Below are 23,095 nucleotides of genomic sequence, written 5' to 3'. Positions count from 1 at the left end.
TCAGGGAGGGAAGAGCAGCAGAACTGATGAAGCTCAGGAAAAGTGGTTGTTTCTTTCTTGCAACGTGGTAAGAAATACTTGTGTTAACTGGCATTGAATTATAATCAGAAGATGTTCTTTGCAACACTTCATTTACTAGCAAATTAACGACTAGCCTGGATCAGCCTGCCCTTTCCATAATTATGAAGTGTAATAATTAGATAAGCAGTATTCCAAATAATACACTTTATTGGAGACCAAGATTTATAGAAAGACAGTATGAGCGGCCCTATTAATGGGAAGGTAAATTCTGCAGACTGAAGCTGGCATCAGCTTTGTCTGAATCTTCATTAGGCAGGAATATTCCACTGCTGAGCAAGTCAAGAGCTATTTTAATTGTCCAAACAGATGTACTTTCTAATATACTTTTTGATTGAAGAGAACAAGTTGTTCTTAGAAACGAAGGATTATAATTTTACTTTCACTGGATTTTTCAGTACAGTTGGTTGTTTTGGGGTTTTTTTTGAAGGCACTGTATAGTTCCAACACCCTGAGAGGGGATTCATAATGTGGTGGTGGGGTTTTTTTTCTTCCTTAATCATCATATAGTGGATTTAGAAAAAGAATAAGGAAGCTGTTTGTTTTGATGCTGTCAGGACACTTCAGGTTAGAAAACAGCGAACCCTGGACCATTCCTGGGCTGTCTCATAGCAGCGGGTACCACTCAGCGCTGCTTGGCGTCTGTCTAATTGCAAATGGCTCGCTGAGAATCTTTCAGACTTGTTGTAACTGCAAGTAAGCAACTGATTATTAATTCTGATTAGTCATTACTGATGCTTCATAAATGTACTGCTGCACAAAGAACAGGAGGAAACGTGTGTCCTTCACTTGGAACACGTTCTTTATAATTTCGATAGTGCGTTGTGAAGAAGTGGCTTCAAATACCTCTCGTAGGCTGGGCTCATCTGTTCAGAAAGAGAATGGGGAAGGGAATTAATGGCAATTAAGAACAGAAAGGCTATAATTTTTTTCTTAAGAACAATCTCTGGAATACAGAAAGCTAGACTATTAAAAAAAAAAAAGCAAACAACAAACCACCAGCTATTGCAACTGTGTGCAAGATCTCATTCCTTATAGTATGTACTATCCTTCATAACCAGCACACAACTCATCCCAAATGGGACAGAATACTATTTAACTTCAAAAAATATGCTTGGACTTGAATGTTTGCTGAAGGCAAATTTTGTGTTTAGCTGTAGGATTTCAAAGGGCTACTGATTAACACAGTAAAAATCTCATTCAGGGCAAAATGAGTTTTCAAACAGAGCAATGCATATTTACATCGTGCAGAATTTTACATTACTCCACAATATGGATGACTTAAGAAGAGAAAGTAAAGTTCTAAAGACCATGAAGGATGAAATTGCCTTGTTTAACATTTATACTCATTCTGTTTAAACATATTATTAAAAAACTCAAGTTTTGCACTAGTATCAGTGTATATAAAATACCCTGCATTTAGTGCTGTTTCATAATATGTATACAGACTTATTTTAGCTTATTTTGTACAATGTAACCTCAGTGATACAAATTTAAAAACCAAACCCACATGAGTGGCACATGACAGCCCATCTCCCTGGCACAGGCTCTAGTACTCTGCAGGCTCTAACTCATTTTTAGGTTAAATGTCTGAGCTCAGACTATGGGTGGCACGATTGGAGTGTCACAGGTCATTGTTCAGAGTGAGATACAAGGAATTAAAAGCTCATGTCTTTCATCTGTATCACTTTTATTAGAAGGAAAGCAAACAGTTTCTGCTCTGGCTAATGGGGAAGCTGTCTGGCTGTAACTTATCCATACCTTGTTGGTGGGGGACTTCTGAGCCCACTCGTAAAGCCGCTGATAAACCTGCCCGTCGTAGCTGCCCAGCGCGGAGTTCAGGCTCTTGTCTGTGAAGTCAAAGGCATCCACCAGTGGAACGGCGTCCTTCCTACGGAGCAGAGCAGTGACATTTGTGTTACTGAAGCAGGTATTGCTTTGTAAGGGGGGAAGATAAAGATGAACTTGGAAGTCAGTTGTCCAGGTTCCTCAGCCTAGAAGGTCTGTGCCAGTTTTTCTCCTTGTCTATACTGGGGGGAAAAGCCTGCTTCTTTTGATTCCTCAGAGGCATCTCTAGGTGACCCTGCCTTGGCAGGGGAATTGAACTAGATGATGTCCTGAGGTCCCTTCCAACCCTAACAGTTCTGCGATGTTCTACTAATACCCCGAGTTGTCTGTGCTGTTGAATGGGAGTTTGCAGGTCTTGTAATCACCTGGGCTCTGTCCCTAATTCCCTAATTCAGGACTCAGTCTCACATCAGATGTTTTCTCAGCAGTCTCTGCCAGTTCTTTCTTTTGATTTTTGTCTTATTTTTCTCACGCTGTGGGTGTTTGTCTTATAAAATGGAATAAGGTTGCTATTGGATTGATGTGAAGTGCTTTGTTGATCTCCAACCTCCATCTACCTTTCAGTATTTCTATTACCTCATCATGAGGTGTTGACGTATTTTATTCTCTTTGTGGCTCTAAGAGCTAAGCAACCCTGACCCACACCAGGAGCCAGTCTGACAGCAACTGAGAGCTGCAGCACAGGCAGCTTCTTCTAAGCAGGAGATGGTTTCTCTTTCCTTGTCCTCCCATTGTCCTGCGTGTAGGAAGTCCTGCTGGCTCTACCTCACACCCAAGGATGCAAAATGTTTGCATCTTCCAGTTCCTTTTGGGTAAGGGCTCTTCGGGGGTTTGGGAAAGGCTGAGATTTTGCTACAGACCAGGAAGTGTTTGTATTCTTTCTACTAATTGTAAATATGTAAATACTCACTTCATTCTTGAATCCTGTTAACAAGGCGTGGACTGAAACAGAAGTTGCAATGAATTCCAGAGGCAACAACATGTTAGTCTTTTGCAAATGTTAATGTTGAGCTCATCACTTAACTCAGATTCCACGATCAGTTCTGAAAAGCCTTGCTCTTTGGCTCAGCCCTGTTCAGCCCTTGCTTGTGGTGTGTTCTTGTTTCTCTCCACGTGGCTTAAGTAGAATTTTACATAAAACTTCTCTGCACCATAATCTGTTCTAAACAAACAGCACTGAGTAGTGAAAGATGAATGCTTTGTCAAAAGGCCTTTGTGAGTGTTGTGGTAAGTGAAAACCTTAACTCAGAATTCACAGAGTTAGTGACAAATTGTGTTGAGCAGATGCATCTGAAGTAGCTGTAGGCAGGATTGTTTGGGTACCAGTTGCAGCTCAGCCATGGCAACAGAGTGGGCTGTATTAGCTGCAGCTTGAGCAGATTCTGCAGTGTGTGATGGGTTGCTGTGGCTGCCTCCTGCCAGTGATGCTCTGACTACACATTTTCGTGTTTTCGCTCTACTGAAAATGGTATAAAGTGTTCAGGACTTCTTCATTTATAATTTAAGATTTCATGTTACAGAACTCTCAGAGATTGCAGAGGAGCTGGACACTTGTCATGGTCTGTTTTACCATGAAAACAAGCTCTGTGTAGATGTTTCAATCAATTTGTAGTGCTGCCAGGCAATGAAAATAAAAACTGAATGAGGTGAATTGACTGTGGAGATGTTGCCATAGGTACAGTAGCACCATTTTATATCTATTACAGGGACAAACTGAATAGCTGTGTGTCTCCTGCCAGAGCAGCTCACCGAATAACAGCCAGGAGGTCCAGGTAGGATGCTGTGACCATGTCCATCTGAGCTGCAGATATGTATCCATCATGCAAGAAGGCTCCTGTATTCGAGAAGATCCCGTGTAGTGCAAAGAGGTCACAGAGATGTTTCATAATCCTCTGGATGCCAGCCTTGGTCTCGAGTTTTTCCACAGTTTCTGCAAAGTTTTTCACTGTGATGTAGTGGCAGTGAGCCTGGAAAACAAACGCAATCAACAGTGAATGCACCTCAAAACACTTTTAGTAGGTCAAGTGACTCAAATGTTCTTGCGAAGAATATAAAACCTTTTCATTTCCTTGGCACTTCTCCAGTCTGTATCCTTTGTTTGCTGGGTGACCAGGCCTTTTGCATTCATGTCTTACAGCAACAGCAGACAACAGAATTAGGGTTGTAAACAGTCAACACTGTGGTATTTGTAAACTCTAGAAAACTGCTTCAGAAATCATGTTAGTACTTTAAATATTTCTGATTAACATCCCAAAGAGTTTGTGTGAAGGAAACACATTGGAATGTACTTGTGTTGACCCCTAGCAAGTGAATCTTGATTGTACATCAACAGAAAAAACATCTTTACTTGAAGACCTTGGGTTCATGGTACTTTGGGATCAGTGTCTACAAGGCTTCAGCTCTGGAAATGTCACTGAAGAACAACCAAACTTACCTCCCACTTCTGTGGTTTTAAGAAAACTGATAATTTCTGGGTCAGACACCAGTAAAGTGTCTGACTGCCAAATTACATAAATATTAGCTGAGGTCCAGAGCTAATGAAGCAGGTTGACCCCACCTGTCTGTGGGGTGACTCTTGCTATGCTGACACTGCTGTGGGTGGTTGGTGGTGTTGGGAACTGTGTGGCTCCACTCCCCCCTGCACAGTTCTCCTCCCAGCTGTGGGTGTAAGCATGGCACACCTGCACTGAAGCTCTTCCTGCTGGCACGGTGGAGCAGCATGGACTGCAGAACCTGCCTGAGAAGCCGAGTGTCTACTGAACTACACAGCTGGGAGCTGGCAGGCATCAGTTCATAGAGCTGCTATGCCAGTCGTGTGCGTGAGTCTCCAGGGAAAGTGTGGGATTAGAAGTAAATACAGAAATGCCCCAAGAAGGCAGCAGATTATATCAAGATTCTAAAGTTATGGGGCAAACTCAAGGGTTTTGGGTGACTCTTCCTGTCTCGGAATTATTTAAGAAACTTTAGGGGCCCAGATCTCATTTTCTGAGGAGTCTAGCAGCACAGTCACCACTGGCAATACCACAGCCAGCCCTCTGCATATGTTAGGCTCCTCAGAAATGGTTTATTTCTGACTAGTCTCATGTCTAGGTTCATTCTCCTCCTTGCTTCTCAGAGAGAGTTGGATTCTAGCTCCTCTGACATATGATCTCCCCTCCTCTAAAGTCCAGAGACCTTGGCCACCCATTTGAGTGGGTGCAGGAGGAAACAACTTGTTCAGGTTTGTATGCAGGGGGTGCTGGTCAGAGCTTTTTCTAGAGGTAATCTTGAATGGGAACATTTTGCTTCCGTTTCACTCCCCTAAAAATATATTTACATTTAAAAAAATATTGGGAATGTAATTTCTAAAAGTCACTTTTTGTTCATGGGAGGTTTCCTTTGTTTTTGAGGCAAGGGCACAGTTTCTCTGCTTATTTTCAAAGTTACAGCATTGAATATTTGCTGCTTCCAGTGAGTCTGTCTAATTGAAAATGTGGGGTGATGCACGGAGGACAGGTGACCACAAAAAATGCTGCTGCTGACATCAAGTCTTTGCTCCCTTACTCAGTGAGTTCTTGTTTTGAAGGATTTATATCTGTGCTTGTATCAACGCTTCCCATGGTTTTGAAAGGTTCTTGGCTGTTGCTGAGAAAGGTTTGACTCATCAAGGACTTCATCTAATTGACTGACTACAAGGGGGCTTGTCCCTACTATGAAACCACCACGATGGTGGTGATCAGCCCTGCCAGGTATGTGTAGGATTCCTTTTTCCCTGTCAGGGGCTTCTTGCTGAGTCCATTTCACTCTGGCTGAATGGTAGATTACAACTAGATGTTTTTCATTAAAAATTCAATGAAGTTAAAATCATGGATCTGTTTCAAAATCTTCCTTTCCTCAGCAAAGGAAGGAAGGAAGGAAGACTTTCACCATAATTGCAGAGGAATTGCACTTAATTGCATATTAAAAATTTTGTTTTTTGGAGATACAGAAACATGGACGGGTTTCGTTTTCATTAAAATTTAGGTATTTTCTCCCCTCCTGCTTTGTTTTCTGCACTAACTCTTGTTCTGGGGAACAAATGTTGCTGTCCCAATCCTACTTCATCTGAAGCATGTCTTATTAATTTGACTTTGATTTGATTTTTCTTTCGGTAGTAGTTAACGTTGCACTTCATTGTTTTCCTTGCAGTTATCTTTCCTTGGGAGAGAGGCAGATGGAAGAAATACCAGGCATGTTTCACCCTTGCTGTGACTCTACCAGCTTTCAGTGGGGTGGCTTTGGGAAGACTTTCCTCTGGGAGCCAGAAATGTTGGATTCTTACAGAAAGGTGAATGTTGGCTGGAGATGGTGGGTTCTTGTTGCAGGATATGGGATGCCTGATTAGGCTAGCAGTGGCAGCATAACTGTTGAAGGTATTTTTCTCCATTTCTTTTCCTCCTAGTCTTTTCTACCTGACCTCTTCAGAAAGGAAATTTTTCAGATCAGGAATTGCTTCTTTCTATGAGTTTTCCACCATGCAGACCACGGTGATGGTCTTTGTGGTGCCCCTTAGATGCCAACAGAAAACAATAAACAGCACTGAGGTTTTAAGCTAATCCTGCCTTTTCTGTTGCATATTGTATCATGAAGACAAACATCAAATAAGCAGATAAATTTTGCTAACCTTTGCAGCCTGCACCAGCTGCACAGTGCACTGGTTCCACGCGTCGTACTTCTTGGCTCCAGACTGAATCAAATCCTGTAGTTTAGCTGCTGTGCTGCTTATGAGCCTGGAAAATTGAAAAAGCATAAGGCATACTGTTTGTGGATGGAGCAGCCCACATGCACACACATTCTCATTCGGAGTCGTGTGTGCTCGAATGGCAAACTGGTATTTCTGACATCTGGAGTTATCTACACTGGGTGTGAGTGAACTTAGATCATGAAAAATCTGAGTACAAACTGGGGAAGCACCCAGACCACCCTGGTACTGGAGGATTTCTGCCTTCTCAGCTTCCAGGGTAGTTTACCAAGGGGTTGGCTGAGCTTTTCCTGGATTGTGTTTGTAAGGAGAGTTTGCAAAACAAATAGTAATACTAGACTGCTCTTACATTATGTTTCTCCTTTTCTACACAGGGATTCAAATCCTGCTCCCATTGACACCAAAGATTTTGCAAGTGGCTCTGTTTCTACACTGGTTTCAATGACAGCAGGGTTGTCTCTTTACCTGGTTTTCAGAGATGACACCTATGGAGCCCATAACCATGCACATAATTCCAATGAGACCACTCATGGTACCATTATTACTTGTGTTGAGTGGCTGAATGTGTCGTTGAAAGGCTACAGACAGAATGAGAGGCTGTGTGTTTGCTGTGGTGTTAATTGAAAACAAATCCCTTTCTCAGGTATGTGAAATTTTAACATTCTGTATAAAATTGCTCAGGATCCAGTTGCCTAAAGGTTTTATTGGATGGCAATTCAGTGATGTGGTCTGGGATTTACTTAAATGGTGCCACCAACTCTGTGAACGTAGTTGTTTGGTAGCATGTGGCTTAAGAACTTCTGAGTGTGAAAGCTCCACACCGGACATCTGACATGGCTGTTAATCCTGTGTAGTCTTCCTTTTCTCTTTCAGGAGCAGATGGTGCCAATCCTTGTGTAACTTATGTTATTTTACCTCCCTTGAAATGAAGGAAGAAGCTGAGCTTTGAACACATTTCTGATGTCTCCTGTTCTCCGTACTGACCTGACTGCCACGTGTTGATAGGCCTCAGTGTAAATATCTGGACTGAGAAAATCTGACTTGTTCTTGGCTGGACACTTCCCAGGTTTCACTGCAGCCAGATAAGTGACAGATGGTGGAACAGGCTGGCCAGCGCTGACTGCCATGAAGCACTTAATCAGGAACCTGGGAAGAGAGCAAAGTCAGAGCAGGGTATGGTGGTGATCTGCACGCAGCAAATAGTCATGCAAAAAGTGTAAAGCAGGAGCAGGTAAGGAGCAGCAAGGTGCTGCAGTGGTCCAGAACAGACTTGAACAAGTAATGACCTTTTGTTTTGCCTGTTACTCGCAGTAACCTGATCTGTGGTGGCTCTCAGGGGTAGCCTATCTACTGTATTTAATGCTGCAGCAGCCTGTAGTGATGGGTTTTTCAGCAGAAACTTGCTGTGGCTTTTAGCAGTCTCAGCGGTGTGGTGATTAGATACATTATCAACTCTGCAACCTGAGTCTTAATGCTCTGGGAATCTTAGTGGTGGTTTGGTCTTACCTTCTGTGATCCCCAACACACAATCACATTATGTTAACAAACACAAGACCCTTTCTTGGAGATTGTGTACAAGGAGAATTCTCCACTCCCTTATTTTTTAGCACCTCTGCTATGAGCTAGACTGACCAGGTCTGGCATTAAAAAGTTACAGCATTTCTCTTGACCTTGCTTCTTGAAGAAGCAGTAATGAGCCCAGAAGTGTCTGCATGCAAGCACAGAGCTACATGGTTGCTCTGTCCCTGGGAAGTGCACTGGTTTTCTCCTTCTAGTAAAAACACACATTATTAAAAGTTCAAGCAGCTGTAGTTTTTTTCCTGTATTTCATGCGCTCTGGATAAACATCAGTGTCTGCGTCTTCAGAGGAAAGTGGTGTTCTTGGAGCATGACTCATCCACTTTCAGTATCCAACAACTTTGTTTTCTCTGAATCTCACTTAACCAATATTGTGTTCTGGCCTCACTTTTACCAGTGTTGTGTTACATTGTACCATTGTTACAATGGTTGCTTAAAAAATAAACCACAAAACTTGTATAGCAATGTGTTTGCTGTGCTAGGAGGCAAAGAGGAAAATGAGGTTATGCAGAGCAGCACCTGCATACGTCCCCAAACCAAAAATAGAAGAGATAATCCAATTCCCACACACCTCCATGCCTGTTAGACAGAAGACATGAATAGTTTATGTCCTGAGCTGTATTTTTAGAAGATGCTGTGAGAAAGGAGTAGCTGGTTTTACTGGTTTTGGAGAAGAAGTGGTAGAGGCTGAATAAACGAGGGCACAGGTTTTTAGATGAACACATTTGAATTGTTACCTGGCAGTTTGCAGGAGCAAGATGGTGTTTTCCCCTTCATAAATACAAGAGGCAAGTATTTTGGTATACAAGGAAGGGAGTCCACTCAGCAGGGAGTAGCCATGTCCCCCACAGGCCCGGAGGCAGATCTCCACTGCTGCAGTGCTGTGGTGAGTGATCAGGGCTTTAAAGCCCGAAGACAATGCATGGAGCTGTTAAAAAAAAAAAAGGGAAAAAACCAAAAGCAAAGTGTTACTGGTGTAAGTGTTCTAAAACAATCCTCAGAATAAATTTCCTTTTTTTAATCTTGTGCAGTTTCTGGACATGAAATCCCTGTCGGGTCCCCCTTTGCATGCTGGTAGCACCCATCTCCCTGAGCCTGGCCTTTGGTGTCTGCCTGGGATGCTGCACACCCTCCTGCTGGGCACACTGTAGTCAGTTTATGCATTTTTGGGTTTCTCTCAACCAGCTGTGGCTTCGGCCACCTTTGTTCAGAGTGTGTTTTAATTTCAAGCACCCAATTGCAAAATCTTCTGTTCCATCTAAAAAGTCACATTTTTGGTTTGGGCTCAGAAGAGAGTATTTGCATGTGCATTTGTAGATGAAGTTGTGAAATAACGCTTTGTGCCCCCAGCCACTTGGAACGAGGTTTTTAGCAAACAGACATGCTTTTCAAGGACTTTGCAATAGTTCCCAAAACAAAAAATTTGGGGCGGTAGAGTGAATGTTGTTGCTGACTGGTTGTGGACCTGGGACGTGCCATTTGATCTCCTAGTGCTTCATCTTTCTCCAGTTCTCTAGCGAGAGGAATGCTTGTCCAGTTTGCTAAAATCTTTTGATATCTGGAGATGAGAAGTGCTGTATGAATCCTGTTGCAGCTCACCTCTGGCAGCATGTCAAAGTTCTTCCTCTGGATCTCTCTGTACCCCCTGTCAAACAGCTCCTGCAGGTAGTTGTTGATGAAATGAAAGGCATAGGCTGCTGCCAGCTGGGGCAGCAGTTTCTCTTGCTGAGTCTGGTAGTCAAGGATTTTTGCTTCTTGTTCCCTGTTGGAAGACAGCTGATGAACTAGGGAAAGTGTGGACACAGGCATAGCTACTGCTACAGTCGCAGAACAAAAAATAGCATTTTTCATTACCAAGAAGCAGTGGGCAAACAGGACTGAGCTGATGGTGTGGCAGCAAATCTGCCCAGCTTGCTGAGCTGTTGGAGAGACAAATCCTTCGAGAAAAGAAAAGGGATTTTTCTGCTGTGTTGATGAACCAGCCTAACAGCACAGAAAAGGCTCAGTGCAGAGGGGGAACAGGAACTGTGAGAGAGGAAAAGGATGAAGCCTTCAAGGACAGCAAGTTATTCCAGGGGAGATGGTGCCACTACACCCTGAAAAACTTCTGCTTTTCAAACAGAATCTTTGTGGCCCTGGGTGTAGACTCAAAAAAAATTGAGTCTAAATTATTTTGAGCTTTTTTTGGATGTTCTTTACCTCTTTTTCTGTGGTTAGTACACTCAGGGCTTCAGTCATTGGAATTGGTGAACATTGTTGAACATGCTGCGCTCTTCTGTTTGGTTTGTGTTTGAACCAAACTATGTTCTCATTAGGATCCTTCTGCTTTTGACAGGAGATTTAAATGGAAATTTTTGTAATCCATTCAAATTAAAAATAACAGGGATTCTTGCCAGACTAATACAATTCAGCATTGCAAAGCGTGGATATTGGATTTCTGGATGTTGGAAGGTATTTTAACGTTGCACCCACTAGTAGGATGCTATGGAATAAGAATTCAGCAGCTTGTCCACTTTGTCTGGATTCTGCTGAGTTATGAGATTGCATTAGGGGAAGGCCAGTTATAAAAAATAAGTTGCCTGTCTGAACTGCTGAGCTATTCAAACTATGAAACTTATCTTGGAAAGAACCATAAACATTCTCTTGTACTTTGACTGAAGCTCGTTAATGTAAATAACGGGGGAGCACGTTCGTCATGCCCTGCCTGGGCCAGGAAATCAGCCAGTGATGGGCTGAAAGATAAGATGAAAAGCAGAAACACAAACTGGTGCAGGGGAACGTGGTGTGTAGTCCCCTTCCCAGTGCTGCAGGCTCTGTGTGGCATTACCCAGGCTTTAACTTGGACTGCCGGCGAACCACGGAGTACCGGATGGCGATGGTGCAGGCTTTCATGAGGGGGGTCAGAACCTCATCTGAAATGAGGGAAATGCGCACTGCTGTCATTGTGAAATAATTAATCTTCTGTGACCCCTGTCTGACATAGGTGCCATCTGGTCGAACCTGGAGTAGAGAGAGGGTGTTAGATGCAGCCTTCTTCAATACTAAGGTGGCTGTGTAATCACTAAGCATAGAGTAAAATGGACATAAAAATCCTTCTCTGAATGCAAACAATGTTTTTATGTGTGATGGATGGAAGATATCTGTTTAAAGAGACAAACTCTTACTGTTTCTGGCTGAGATAGGTTCTGCCAGCCCTGTTATCCCCGGCGTCTGAATGTGGAATTCTTGACACCGAGTTTCATTTAGGATTCAGGTAACTTCTGCCCTTGATAAAACCTCAGAGACGTGCAGACACCTCAAAGGAAGATTTTTGTCCTAAATTTAGGCAAGTCTCTGTCGTCTCTCTGGTTGTGCAACGAGAGTCTGATGGGCAAGTCTGTGATGTGAGTCCATACATACCTCGCAAAACTTGCTCAGCATGTTCTCCCGGGGGATGCGCACGTTCTTCAGCATGAGGTAGCCATTGTCAATGGCCTCAAAATTCATTTTGGGACCAATGTCTCCTGCAGTTATGCCTGCAGTAGGAGAAAACAGAGCCTGCTTACTTCCACTTGAACTTTTTTCTCCCCCATTTTGTGTCAGGCTGGGGATCTCAAGGGAAGGACATGTTCAGCTCTGCTTCTTCCCCAGCATGGAAGATCTCACCTGAGGGGTGAAACAGGCATTTGAATGCCTTGTGGTAGTTTGTTTCCATGATCCATCAACAGATGGAGCCATGTTGGCTGGGGCCAGAACTGAGGTGTTAATGGAGAGGCTCAGAGCAGGCCAGGCTTCTGGTTAAGATGAGAGCTTGGTCTGAGCATGCCTGAGGATATGTTAGATTTCCCTTTAGATAAGAAGGTTGAGGTTAATGATAACTATGCCTTGGGTATCTCTCTTGGCTTGGTTTTGGCAATTTTAACTCTCCCTGGGCCCAATGTTTTAGAAAACCTTTAAGGGCAAAACAGGCAGAGCACCTGCACAAGTGCTGAGGTGTCTGGGGTTGTTTACCTGGGCAGAGTGAATGGTCCTGAAGGCTGCGTATCTGCACGATGAAGGGATGGATGCCATAGCACTTCCCGTGGATGTACAGCTGAGCAAAGACCACTGTGTGGGTCGCTGATCGTCCCACTGCAAGAAGAAAACCAGCCCCATTCCCTTAAGACAAGGTACAGCACAAACACTTCAGCAGTTAACAGCGGTCAGTGTAATTGTGTGTTAGGTCCCACTAAGGTAGGGCTCAGCACAGGTCTGAGTCACAGGTGCTGGAAGCCTAAAGCTGAGCCTGCTCTTGGCCCTCAGAAGCTGCACCATCATTCTGCCACTGTTGCTGCCCACGAGGCTTGGATTAATAGTTTTGCATCAGAATATGAGAAAAAATAAGCAGGTAAAGTTCATGCAGTGCTGAGAGAGTGGGAAGTGCTGTGGCTGTTGCAGTGACTCCAGTTATTTTCTGTGAAATACCTTCCTGAAGGGAGCCAAGAATTTCACACTTGAATCCTTTATGCTGAGACTGTCTGATGACTTGAATCCTTTATGCTGATGACCTCCCTGCAGTTTTTGGTTGCCTGAGTATCATTTAGAAAGAAGATTTATTCCTGCAGAGGCAGGAGTTTCCCTGAGTGAAATTCTCCAGCCCTGCCACCCAAGGGGTTTTGGTAGATGATGGTGGCTCCCTTCTTGGCCTTTGAACTTGGTCAAACCCCTTTCTTGCCTCTCAATGAGTGCATTTCTTACAGAAGTCCTCTGCTAGCACCTGGGCCCTCAAACATGGAGCTTAAGCAGGGTAGGTGGAGTAAGTAAAGGAGGCAAATGAGGAAACCCAAAATGTTTTGTGTGGTACTTACTGTCTCCAGGCCACCACTTCATGGCAGAGATCTTTGGTGTGTTCAGTATAAACTCCTGAGTAGCAATATCAAAGATGGCTGTTGTTTCCAAACCCTGAAGATAAGTGCCTTTAAAAAAAGAAATTTAAAAAAAATTCAATCTCCTGATGTAACACAAGGATGGAGGGAGTGAAGGGTCCCTGGGGGCTGGTGTGGGTATTATCAGGGTTTTGTGGTTTACCCTTCTGACAAGAACCACAGGTCAATGCTTGCAATGACCCCACACCATTTCTTGCACAAATCTCTTAAGCCCTGTGGTACTTGGGCATCTGCCTGGCTCCTGGTGACAGCCATCAGCTGGACAAGCTGCCTGGCTGATCCCCTCCCCTGCTGGTGACTGCCTGCTGTCCAACCACAGGCTTTCATCCTCGCTGTTGTTAAGTTTTCCATATTGACAAAACGAAAGCCAGTGCATCTCCAGCTTGCAGAGGAATGCTGAGGACATCGACCTCTAACATGCAGGAGGCATTTCCACCCAGCCACCCCTGTCCCCAGGGAAGGATGGACAGTTTGGACTCAAATTTCCATGAGAATTTGGCTGCAGCCTTTTGTCCTAAGGAAACACTGTTTTCCCCACAGCCTTACCATGTCCCAGTTCAGTCTGGGCGTAGCTTCCAATGAGCCGGAGCTGGGTGGCGAGAGGAATCCACTTGGCAATCTGTTTGTCAGAGCCCAGCATCGAAATACTTCTCATGAAGACGCGGTGAAGGAGAAAAGCGACGTCCCCGGACAGCGCCCTGCTGAGAAGGCACAAGGGGTATTTCTAAGGGGATGAAGTTCCAGGCATGTGATGAATGAGGCAGTGGCACTGCGGTGGTCACCAGACGGTACCACCTGCTGCCTTTTGATTTCTGCCTTGTCATACTTTATCCAGCAGCCAGCAGCAGCACAGCGTTGCAGGAAAAGAGCTCTTCCAAGCTGCTTTTGTTCCTTCTTTCATAGCAGTTTGCTTAAGTGTTGCTTGCTCATTATCTCAGTTGCTCTTGGAGGAATTATCTGTTCTGAGTAGCAGATGCTCAGCTAAAAACACAGCCCGGCTCCAAAGCTCCTGTGGCTCTGAGGCTTGTGAGCCCTTAATATCTTTTTTCTATTTCCTGATTATTTAATTCATATTTTGAGGCTGAACTAAAAAAGTCAAAAAACTAAAAAAACCCCACCCTTCTTTAAAACCCCCAAACCCTGGCAATTCACTGTGGGGCACATTAAACTGAATTACACATAGATATCTGGATTTTTTGAGCCTTCCCATTCTGGGGAAATAGACTGGTATGTTGGGTTTGTTGCTGTACTTTTTGCTATGTGTTTGCTTTCTGTTGCTGTCAGTGAACAATATTTGGGTTCGTGGAGATTTGGCCTGACTTGACATGTTTTGTTTTCTTGTGGGAAAATTCAAATACATCTGCATAACACCTGGTTTATTGTCTGGTCAAGCCCTTTGCCATGATCCTCTGCATACATCCTAAAAAGCACTATTCCAGAAGCTGTGTATGAGAACTTGGGTACAGCCATTTCCATGGTGCAAATCAGAAATTAATCTGTTTTAAGCTTTTTCTCTGTGTGAGAAATCCTAAGAAAACATGAGGAATATAGTCCCTCTTCCTGGGATTCCTCAAATCTGGTTGAATCACCTCACAGATATAGGTACATGTACAAGTAAGTGGCTGTGCTGTTCTCAGTAGCTGGGTGGCTGTTAGCACATTGCTTTACTGCAGTGCTCTAGTGAGCATCTCCTTCCACATAGATACCTTTTATTGTTAACAAATGATTCTGACCTTTCTTTTATACTGGCCCTGAGAGAGAATCAATCATGCTGAAACAGCGGGGGGAAAAATATGAACAAAGAAGTTAAAAGGAAATTGCTTTGATTAACAGAAAATGACTTAATGAATCCTTGGCAGCCTGTCCAGAAATAACGTTCCTTTAGCTGCAATTTGAAAAGCTCGATTTTTAAATTGTGCGAGTGATTCACTGTGCCTGGCACCAGGAGCACCGGGATTCTGTCATAAGAGCTTGGTGCTCACCTGGTGTTTCATTAGGCAAGAGCTGCCCTGCCAGGCAGCTCTGCTCCTAATCCAGCAAAATGGGACAACACAGGGCTGGCCCTGCCACAGCCCTCGGCATCAGGGGGCCTGATAAAAGCACACCTGGGTGGGAGAGGGGGTGGAATTTTATCAGGTTTTTAAAATATGCTGGGATTTCTTTTTTCTTCCGAGGGAGAAGTGGAAAGCTGCTTTTAAATGGGAATATAATGATCAGGTCCAAGAGCTCTTGATGGAGGAGTTCCCCCTTCATTAGTCCCGCTCACTGTAGGCAGTGAAGAGTTTAGCATAAAAAATTATAGATGGAGACAAACTTTTTTGCAGGGCCTGTTACCATAGGGCAAGAGGTAATGGTTTTAAACTAAAAGAAAGTAGATTTAGACTAGATATAAGGAAGAATTCTTTCTCAATGAGGGTGGTGAAACACTGGAACAACTTGTCCAGAGCGATGGTGAATGCCCCATCCCTGCAAACATTCCACTTCAGGCTGGATGGGGCTCTGAGCATCCTGATCTAGATGAAGATGTCCTTGCTCACTGCAGAGTGTTGGACTAGAGGACTTCTAAAGGCCTCTGCCAACCCAAACTGTGCTAGGATTCTATGAAATACTAGAAAGTGGCTCTGAGTGTCAGTGGTGAGCTGTAAAGAGCTTTGCCCCTCTGGTGATGCTTCTGAACTTGCACCTTCCTACTGGGTATGTAGAGAGTGTACCAGGCAACAGTGAGCCAGGAATTTATTTAGCAAAGGGAGAAAGAAGGAGGGGCAAGTAATTGAATTCTGGAGCTCAACCCCACACAAAGCATTAAGAAAACTTTATAAAGAAAGGATTGTGAAAATATTTTATTCCCATTTACCGAAAAACTAAGGTGAGTTTTTTCTTTCTTTCCCTTCCTCCCCTCCCTTTAATATAATGTAGGTTTTCTAGATGGACAAAATGTCATCTCTAATTTAGTTGCAAGTCAGTAATGTAACAGCAACAGCACCACTTCCAATGCTGGTTATACATTTAAAAATGTCTGAGGGGTGGTATGAGAGCTGTAGCACAAGTAAGGAGCTTGCTGAAGTGGAAATATCATGTTGTGGCTGTGAACTGCTGTGATCTATCATGCTGTACCCATGTGCTGCTCTCTGAGAAGTTCCCTGCTGTGTACCACCATTTTTCCTTTTCCCAAGTGTGCTGCTAAAATAAAAACCTGCACCATATTTTTATCCAAACCTGTTCTGTCAGGTGTTGGTCTCTCCCAGCCTTTGCTAAAGCTGATTCTTGTAGGCATCCAAAACTTTGAAAAATAGAGTTGTACATTAACAAAAAAAAAAGAAAAATCACCTGTAAATGTACTTATATTCAGGTCCATTCTCAGTCCATCCCATCTCATGCATCTTTTTCTGGAGATGAACAGCCTTCCTGACTGCTGCTTCGTACCTCTCATTTTGGGTCTGGAAATACTGGTTTTCACTGCTAAATACAGGGTCGGATTGGATAGCTTCCACTGCAAGGCAACACAGAAGAGTTGGTTCTCCTGGGGCTGGGGAGGTGCAGGCAGTGCCTTGAGCCCTGCTTGGGAGGAGTGGGCAGGACTGGACCCATGGATACTGATGCTGTGACTTATTAGCACCTGCCTGTAGGCAAGTTTTATTTTGCCAGTCCTGGCTCCCAGGGTTGTCACATCTAACTCTGAAAAGCAGTGGGTTTGGGGAAGGAGAAGGGGAACTGAGGGGGCCTGAGGGGTCTGTTGAGTGGAAATGGTGACCCTGCAGGGTAAGGCACCATCCCTGTTCAGAGAGTAAGAGGTGACTTTGTGGCAGAATCACAGAATATTCTAAGTTGGAAGGGACTCACAAGGATCATCAAGTCCAATTCTTAAGTGAATGGCCCAAATCGGAATTGAACCCACAACCTTGGCATTATTAGCACCATGCTCTTGCCAACTGAGCTAATCTCAAGATGCTATGGATCCCTCTGCCTCCAGTTGCTGCTCCCATCCCTGTTCCAGCAAGGGCTGTGGTTAGCTGGATTTTGCCCAGAGGGTGGCTAATGGCTGGAGCCTTCTGGGTGTCTTGCTCAGCACCAGTGCTCTGGTTTGGGATGTTACCAGCCCATGGCAATGTTGCAAAGCAACTCAGAGTCACTATTTCTGTGTCTGCCTGGAAACTGCCCCTGCTCCATTTTGCTTTGTCTATTCACATGTAAGGTTACACTGAATTCCATTGGCACCATGAAGTGTGTGATCCCAGCGGCCTGTGCCGTTCTTGTTTGATAAGTGTATAATACAGATGTAGTTATAGAGACAAAAGAGAGGGTTCCTCTGTTCCTTCTGAGCATGCAGTCGGTTTTTGGCACACTCATGACGAGTGAGAGCAGCTCAGCCTTGCTGAGCCACCCACGCAAGACATTCCCCACCTGGATGAGCCTGATGTGCTGAGGAGGGTCGCTGGCTGTGGCTCACACATGGTGTGCATTGCTGCACAGCAGCACTAAGCCCCTGCACACATCCCACTCACACAGGGACACTCAACCCTCAGTTCTTGTATTCCAGTTTAACCAGTCCTGCCAGAGACACTGGGGATTGGAGCAGGGAGGAGGAAAAGCTTCAGACAGCAGGAGTGGCTGCGGAGGAGTCGTGTTGATTTACACTAAGAGAAGACTCCAGCTCCACACTTCTACTTTTTTAAGAGATGGGTGATAAGCAAATGCCCAGGAGCACAAACCCCACCATGCTGCAAAGGAGGAGCAGAACAGCAGGGACACCCAGGCACAGCCTGTGCCAGCTCCCCAGCAGGGCCTTGTAGGGCTCACTCACCCACCGCTCTCCGTATCCGAGTCTGCTCTGTGCCACCATCCAGCAGGGCCGTGAGCTTTTCCACGCAGAAGGAGGCAGTTTGCCTCTCGCTGGCCAGGTCGGGATTCACGCTGCCGAGCACCGAGCCCTGCGAGTACTTGCTGGTCTCCAGCAGAGCCATCCTGGAGCCCGTCAGTGGATGCCTGATGAAGGTGTTGGCACAGCGAGGAGTGGTTTCGGTAGGCTGGCCCAGATGTTGTACCTGCACGGGGGTTACATGAATATTTAGGCACCTATCCTGTCCTCATTGCAGTGATGTGGACAATGGAGATTTATGGTACTTTTAAGAACTCAAACTGCAGGTTTTATGATATATTTTTAAACGAAAAATATTTTACTCTCCCCAGTCTGTCCGCAATATTTTATCAGTCAGTGTGGCAATATCCCACACCTATGTGTTAATATTTAAGGGAGTTTCTGGCTTGGGACTCACAGGCACTTCCTGTGCTCCCTGTGTCCTGCCATGGGGCTCAGCTTTATTTACGTTAACTCCCAAATTTGTAATCCCCATGTTTAGCAGGCTTTGTCGCAGGATGCTAGTAAAAAAAGGTGTGGTGTGTGGAAAATAAACCAGATTTTTCCCTTGAAGAGGCTGCTGCCTTCCCAAACATTCCATTACTTTAAGAAACGTAAACTCCGGAAACTCCTGCAAATGTGTTATTAATTCCTGCTTTTCTGATATTCAGGCCTTTAATTCAAAGTGCCTCATTGTCTCGGGAGAGGGGAAAGCCCCCGGGCAGGGTGCTGGGTACGCAGGGTTGGACTCTCCCAGCGCTGCCCTTGAGCCGTCACGGGAAGCGGCGCTCGGAGCCAGGGACGCTTCCTCTTACGCGAGGCTGCGTAAGGAAAATCCGCGACTCCTTTCGCTTCGTGCGACCGCGAACCCCCACGTACCTTGTCCCACGCGTCCCTCGGGAGCCGCCCGGCTGCTGCCTCCCTGGCTGGACAGCGGCTCCCGGCGTCGCTGTGTCCCCGTGTCCCCGTGTCCCTGTGCCCCTTGTCCCCGGGGCCAGCGGCGCTGCCCGCGGGTGTTCCTGCGTGTGCTGACCTCTGCAGGCAGGAAAATCCCACCGATCCCAGCGCTGAAAGGACTCTGCGCCTGAAAAGATGACTGTTTCTGATCTCGCTTCAGCCGATTTGCGCGTTGGAGGCTGCGCTTCCAGCTCCGTCACCCAATTGACACCCTGCCCTTCTGGTGTTTTAAAATTTGATGTATTGTTTTTGCAGCCTGCTCCGGGTGGAGGAGAGCACCCCTCGGGCTCGCACTGCTTCTTGCCTGTGTGTTTGACTCGCTCAGGGTGTTCCCAGCACAGTCATTGGCACTGCCTTCAGCCCTTCCCGCAGTTTGGGGTGCAAGTCTGGACACCGCCGATGTGCCTCACAGGCTGGGTCGTGCCGGAGGGCAACGGGAGGTTGCCATGGGGCGTGTGCTGCCTTCATCCCCGGCGGTCCCGAATCTGTCCCTGCTGCAGGCTGTCCGTGTCTCTGGTGACAGCAGCTGGAACTCACACCCCCCGCGCCCCCGGGGGCTCACCCCGGCTACAGACGGGAGAGGAGTCCCCCCTGCCCATAGTTCATCGACACGTCTGTGCTGCTGCTTCAAACCCACGCTGGAAACACCTTTGTCAGGGAGAGAACTCATGGAGTTCACTGCACTAAAGACTTACTTTAATATGAGAAGTTAAACAAAGGTTGGGAAATCGGGTGTAGTTTTGGGTAACTGTAATTTTAAGCCCGGAGCTGAGCTTGTTGAAACAAGCCCAGCAGCCATGAGGAGCAGCAATCAGTCAGAGCAGCTGACTGCAATACGGTGAATGTGCTCACGGGCAGTGGATAGTGTGGTAGGGATCAGCCTGGTAGGTCAAAGGTGCTGTGTGGCTCTGTCACACTCCCAGGGTGTCCTATGGATGTGCTGTATTCAGGTCTGTACAGCACAGTGTCACATCCCACAGTGACCTGGGGCCGTGAGTGCTTAGGAGGGACTACATCCTTCTGAAGTGCTCCATGGAATTTCACTATTTGCTCTTATGTTTTCTTCTGCTGGAGTCAGAAGCGCTTGGCCTTGTGCTTCTTGAGTGCTGTTTGTGATTCAGCAAGTGGATCTGCCTCTCCTGAAGGGAGGGTGATGGATGACAGGCTGGAAAAAACCTGTCCCTGAATCTCTTTGCAACCTGATGTGTGTGCAGGCTTATATCTGGGCAGGCTCAGGTGCTGCCTGGGTAGGTCATTGCCAGTCTGTGTTAGTGAGGTCTGAGCTGGAGTGCCACTGGAGCTGCACACCTGGCAGTGTGTCATACACCTCAGCTCCACGTGCCCTTGGGTGCCCAGAGATCTCACGAGTGTGATGAGAACTGACAAAATCTGGAAGAGCACCTGGTCATGGTGTGTTGGAACACACCCTGATTATTACGTTGCTGATAATTTTGCCTTTTTCCTGCTTTCCGTAAGGCTGGATCTCACCAGTATCATGGCCAATTCATGTGGTCTCACATGATGCTTTCATCAACACAAAACCATTTGGTCTCTGGCAGATTTAGATAATCTTTGGAAATTATCTAAATATAGAGAAATACCTAGGATAGGCAAAGGTGAGTTCCTGAGCAGGGATGTTCAGCCAGAGGGTACCACTAGCTTGAGGAAGAAAACCAGAATTTGGCATTTTTGAGGCAGTAAAATATAAGTGTTCCTTGGCAGGAAATTCCACTGCAGCAAACTATCTAGGAGCACGTCAGGAGTGAGTGCATGGGAAAAGAGATCTCAGCATGACCTGGATAAAGAGCAAAGCTGGTACTAAAAGCTCTGGCAGTAAGAGAAATCCAGGCGATGGAGCATAGCTAAAAGGCAGGTATCTTTTAAGAGCAGAAATGATTGTTTCTTACTCCATTCCATAGAAGAGGAACTGTCATGATATGAACAACTGCTTTTGGCATCCGTGTGTGGAAAGAGGTGTGTGATCAGTGTAAGTTTTGGGGCATAGCCCATGGAAACCTCCCTACTTGGGGCTGGAAAGGCTGATAAAGCATTTAATGAAGTGCTGCCCAAGTCCCCTGGTCTCATGTCACACCAAAGGCCTCAGTGGGTGATTTATGCCAGGGACTGAAGTACACAACCTAACACGGTAGGATAGCAAGGGAGCTGTTGTTATAAGCAGCAAAAAGGTGGGAAGATGTTTTGGAAATCTGACCTGAAGAACAAGTTTAGTGAATGAGCCCTCGCCCCCAGTGATGAGCTGACTGGCCACACCAGTGCCGCAGGGTGTGGAGGGTTGGAACAAAATGTATCTCCCAGTGTGGCAACTCCAGTAAATACCTGGTGTCAGAGAAATGCATCCAAGCACCATCTCTGCGATGTTCTGATTGGGATGTTGGCATCTGTGCCAATATCAGTAATGAGACAGAAAAGTCCTTTTCATTTGCTTTGCTGCATTCAGTTTTAGTCCTGGCTCTCAGGGACCATGGTGTGTGCGACCTGCACATGTGAAGCATTCTCTCTTTTTCTTATCTGTTTAATCTATGGTCTTTGGTTTCTGCTAAAGCACATAAAAAATGTTTAAAAATAATGAAAAAAGCTCACTAGTGTGAGGATTACCTGTAAATTCAACACTGAGTTTTTAAATTAAATCCAAGGACGTGTTTCCTTGGCTGTTAACCTGGATGTTAACCTGCCAGGCAAGTGGGTATCCATGGCCAGTTCCATACATCAAACAGTATGGAAAGTTTCAGTGCACAAGGCCTGATTTTACAATTTTTGTGCCTTTAAACTTTCATCAAACTGAGATGCAGTCTGGGGATAAGCACTGGGTGCAGATGCTGAAAAGGGCTCATTGATGAGCAAGTTAACACAACACTAACAAAGGAATTGATGTCAGGCTTCACTGGTTTGTATGTTCATTAAGTTTATTTGGCTGTTGTCTGCTTGAATCCTTGGAGCTTTTTCAGTTCCTTGTGGAAAAGAGCAAAATATACAATCATTGTTTAGTTTATTTTTTCAGACTTGTCCACATTAAATAGCAAGTTAATTCAGTAGAGATGCAAGACATATAAATGTATAGTTTCATATAAATGTATAAACATCAACACAGAATATAGACTATATACCACATAAGCAACATACACAGTGCAAAAAATTGTCTTCCATCAATACTCTGATTATATGATCTTCTGAATACATCATGTTTATTCAGGAATGTGTTTTAGGGACATAGGGAGGAATTAATGTAAAAGCAATAGAGACTTGAAGATACCCCACAATATGGGGTCCTGGTGGGCAGCTGGGTCAGGGCTTCCTGCTGTCTCTCCACTGCTGGAAGGTTTTCTTGTGGTTCTGCTTGCTCAGCCTGAGTTAGGACAGTCTGACCTGGCCTTCCCTTTCCCTTCTGGACACCTGCTGGAAATGACCCAGACACCCCTTAGCCACCATGCTGTGTGCAGCCCCACTCTGTGCTTGGTGGACACCACATCAAAGGGAGACACCTTGATTTATTTTTCCCCCCAGGTAATATTTGCTTGCTTAAGAAGAGCAGTTGAAAAATACTTTCATCCTTTTCATTGCTGACCTTACTAGATGGCTCCCACCCAAGGACTTGCATAAATGCCCCCGTCCCAGCCCGGGTGAGCTGATAACACTGATTTCACTGGTGCATATGGAGTGACAGATTGCCTCTCCTGGAGTGCATTTCCATCTGTGGCAAAATTACAAATTAATTTGCTGAGTTTTTTTTGAGCTCTTTGATCAAGGTTACTTAATCTGTGCCATAACTCCTCACAAAACTCCAGCACAGTAATTCTGACTTGCTACTTACGCTGATGTTCTCTGTGGAGTGTCATGCAGCATTCTTTGCAGCTATGTACAGGCATCCTTAGCAACACCTTTTTATCCTTGGAGAAATTTGACTTTATTTTTTTCCCCCTGAAAAAATGGTTGATGCTGCTTCTTCCTTATGGTTTTAATCATCACCTATATGAAAAGCTTCACAGTTGGAAAGGACGTAATAAAGCCTTTCAGGTCTTGTGTGAGCCATAGTGACAATATGCACTGGATTTCTGAAACAAAATCATGTTTAGAATAAGCATATGAGCAAGGGGCTTAAAAACTACAGCAGAGGCAGTGCCTTGACATGGGGTGTTC

General features: G+C 45.2%; 1 protein-coding gene across 1 annotated transcript; it reads right to left on the bottom strand.

Annotated features, from left to right (window-relative positions):
• Positions 1-210: 210 nt before the first annotated feature.
• On the bottom strand, positions 211-18,940 carry ACOX2 (acyl-CoA oxidase 2). Its single transcript, XM_008931364.2, has 15 exons — positions 18,863-18,940; positions 17,930-18,170; positions 16,456-16,618; positions 13,675-13,826; positions 13,051-13,158; positions 12,215-12,334; positions 11,624-11,739; positions 11,052-11,224; positions 9,824-9,986; positions 8,962-9,152; positions 7,631-7,792; positions 6,569-6,674; positions 3,676-3,893; positions 1,840-1,969; positions 211-944 (listed from the first exon to the last, which is right to left on the bottom strand). Exons 2-15 carry the CDS (start codon positions 18,087-18,089, stop codon positions 882-884), a joined length of 2,025 nt encoding a protein of 674 aa, XP_008929612.2. The 5' UTR covers positions 18,090-18,170; positions 18,863-18,940; the 3' UTR covers positions 211-881.
• Between the last annotated feature and the right edge of the window lie 4,155 nt (positions 18,941-23,095).

The sequence above is a fragment of the Manacus vitellinus genome, unplaced genomic scaffold (assembly GCF_001715985.3).
Source record: "Manacus vitellinus isolate BGI_N305 unplaced genomic scaffold, ASM171598v3 scaffold_14_pilon, whole genome shotgun sequence".
Taxonomy (NCBI): domain Eukaryota; kingdom Metazoa; phylum Chordata; class Aves; order Passeriformes; family Pipridae; genus Manacus; species Manacus vitellinus.
The sequence above is the reverse complement of the archived record's forward strand: the minus strand, read 5'-3'. Positions and strand labels throughout refer to the sequence as shown.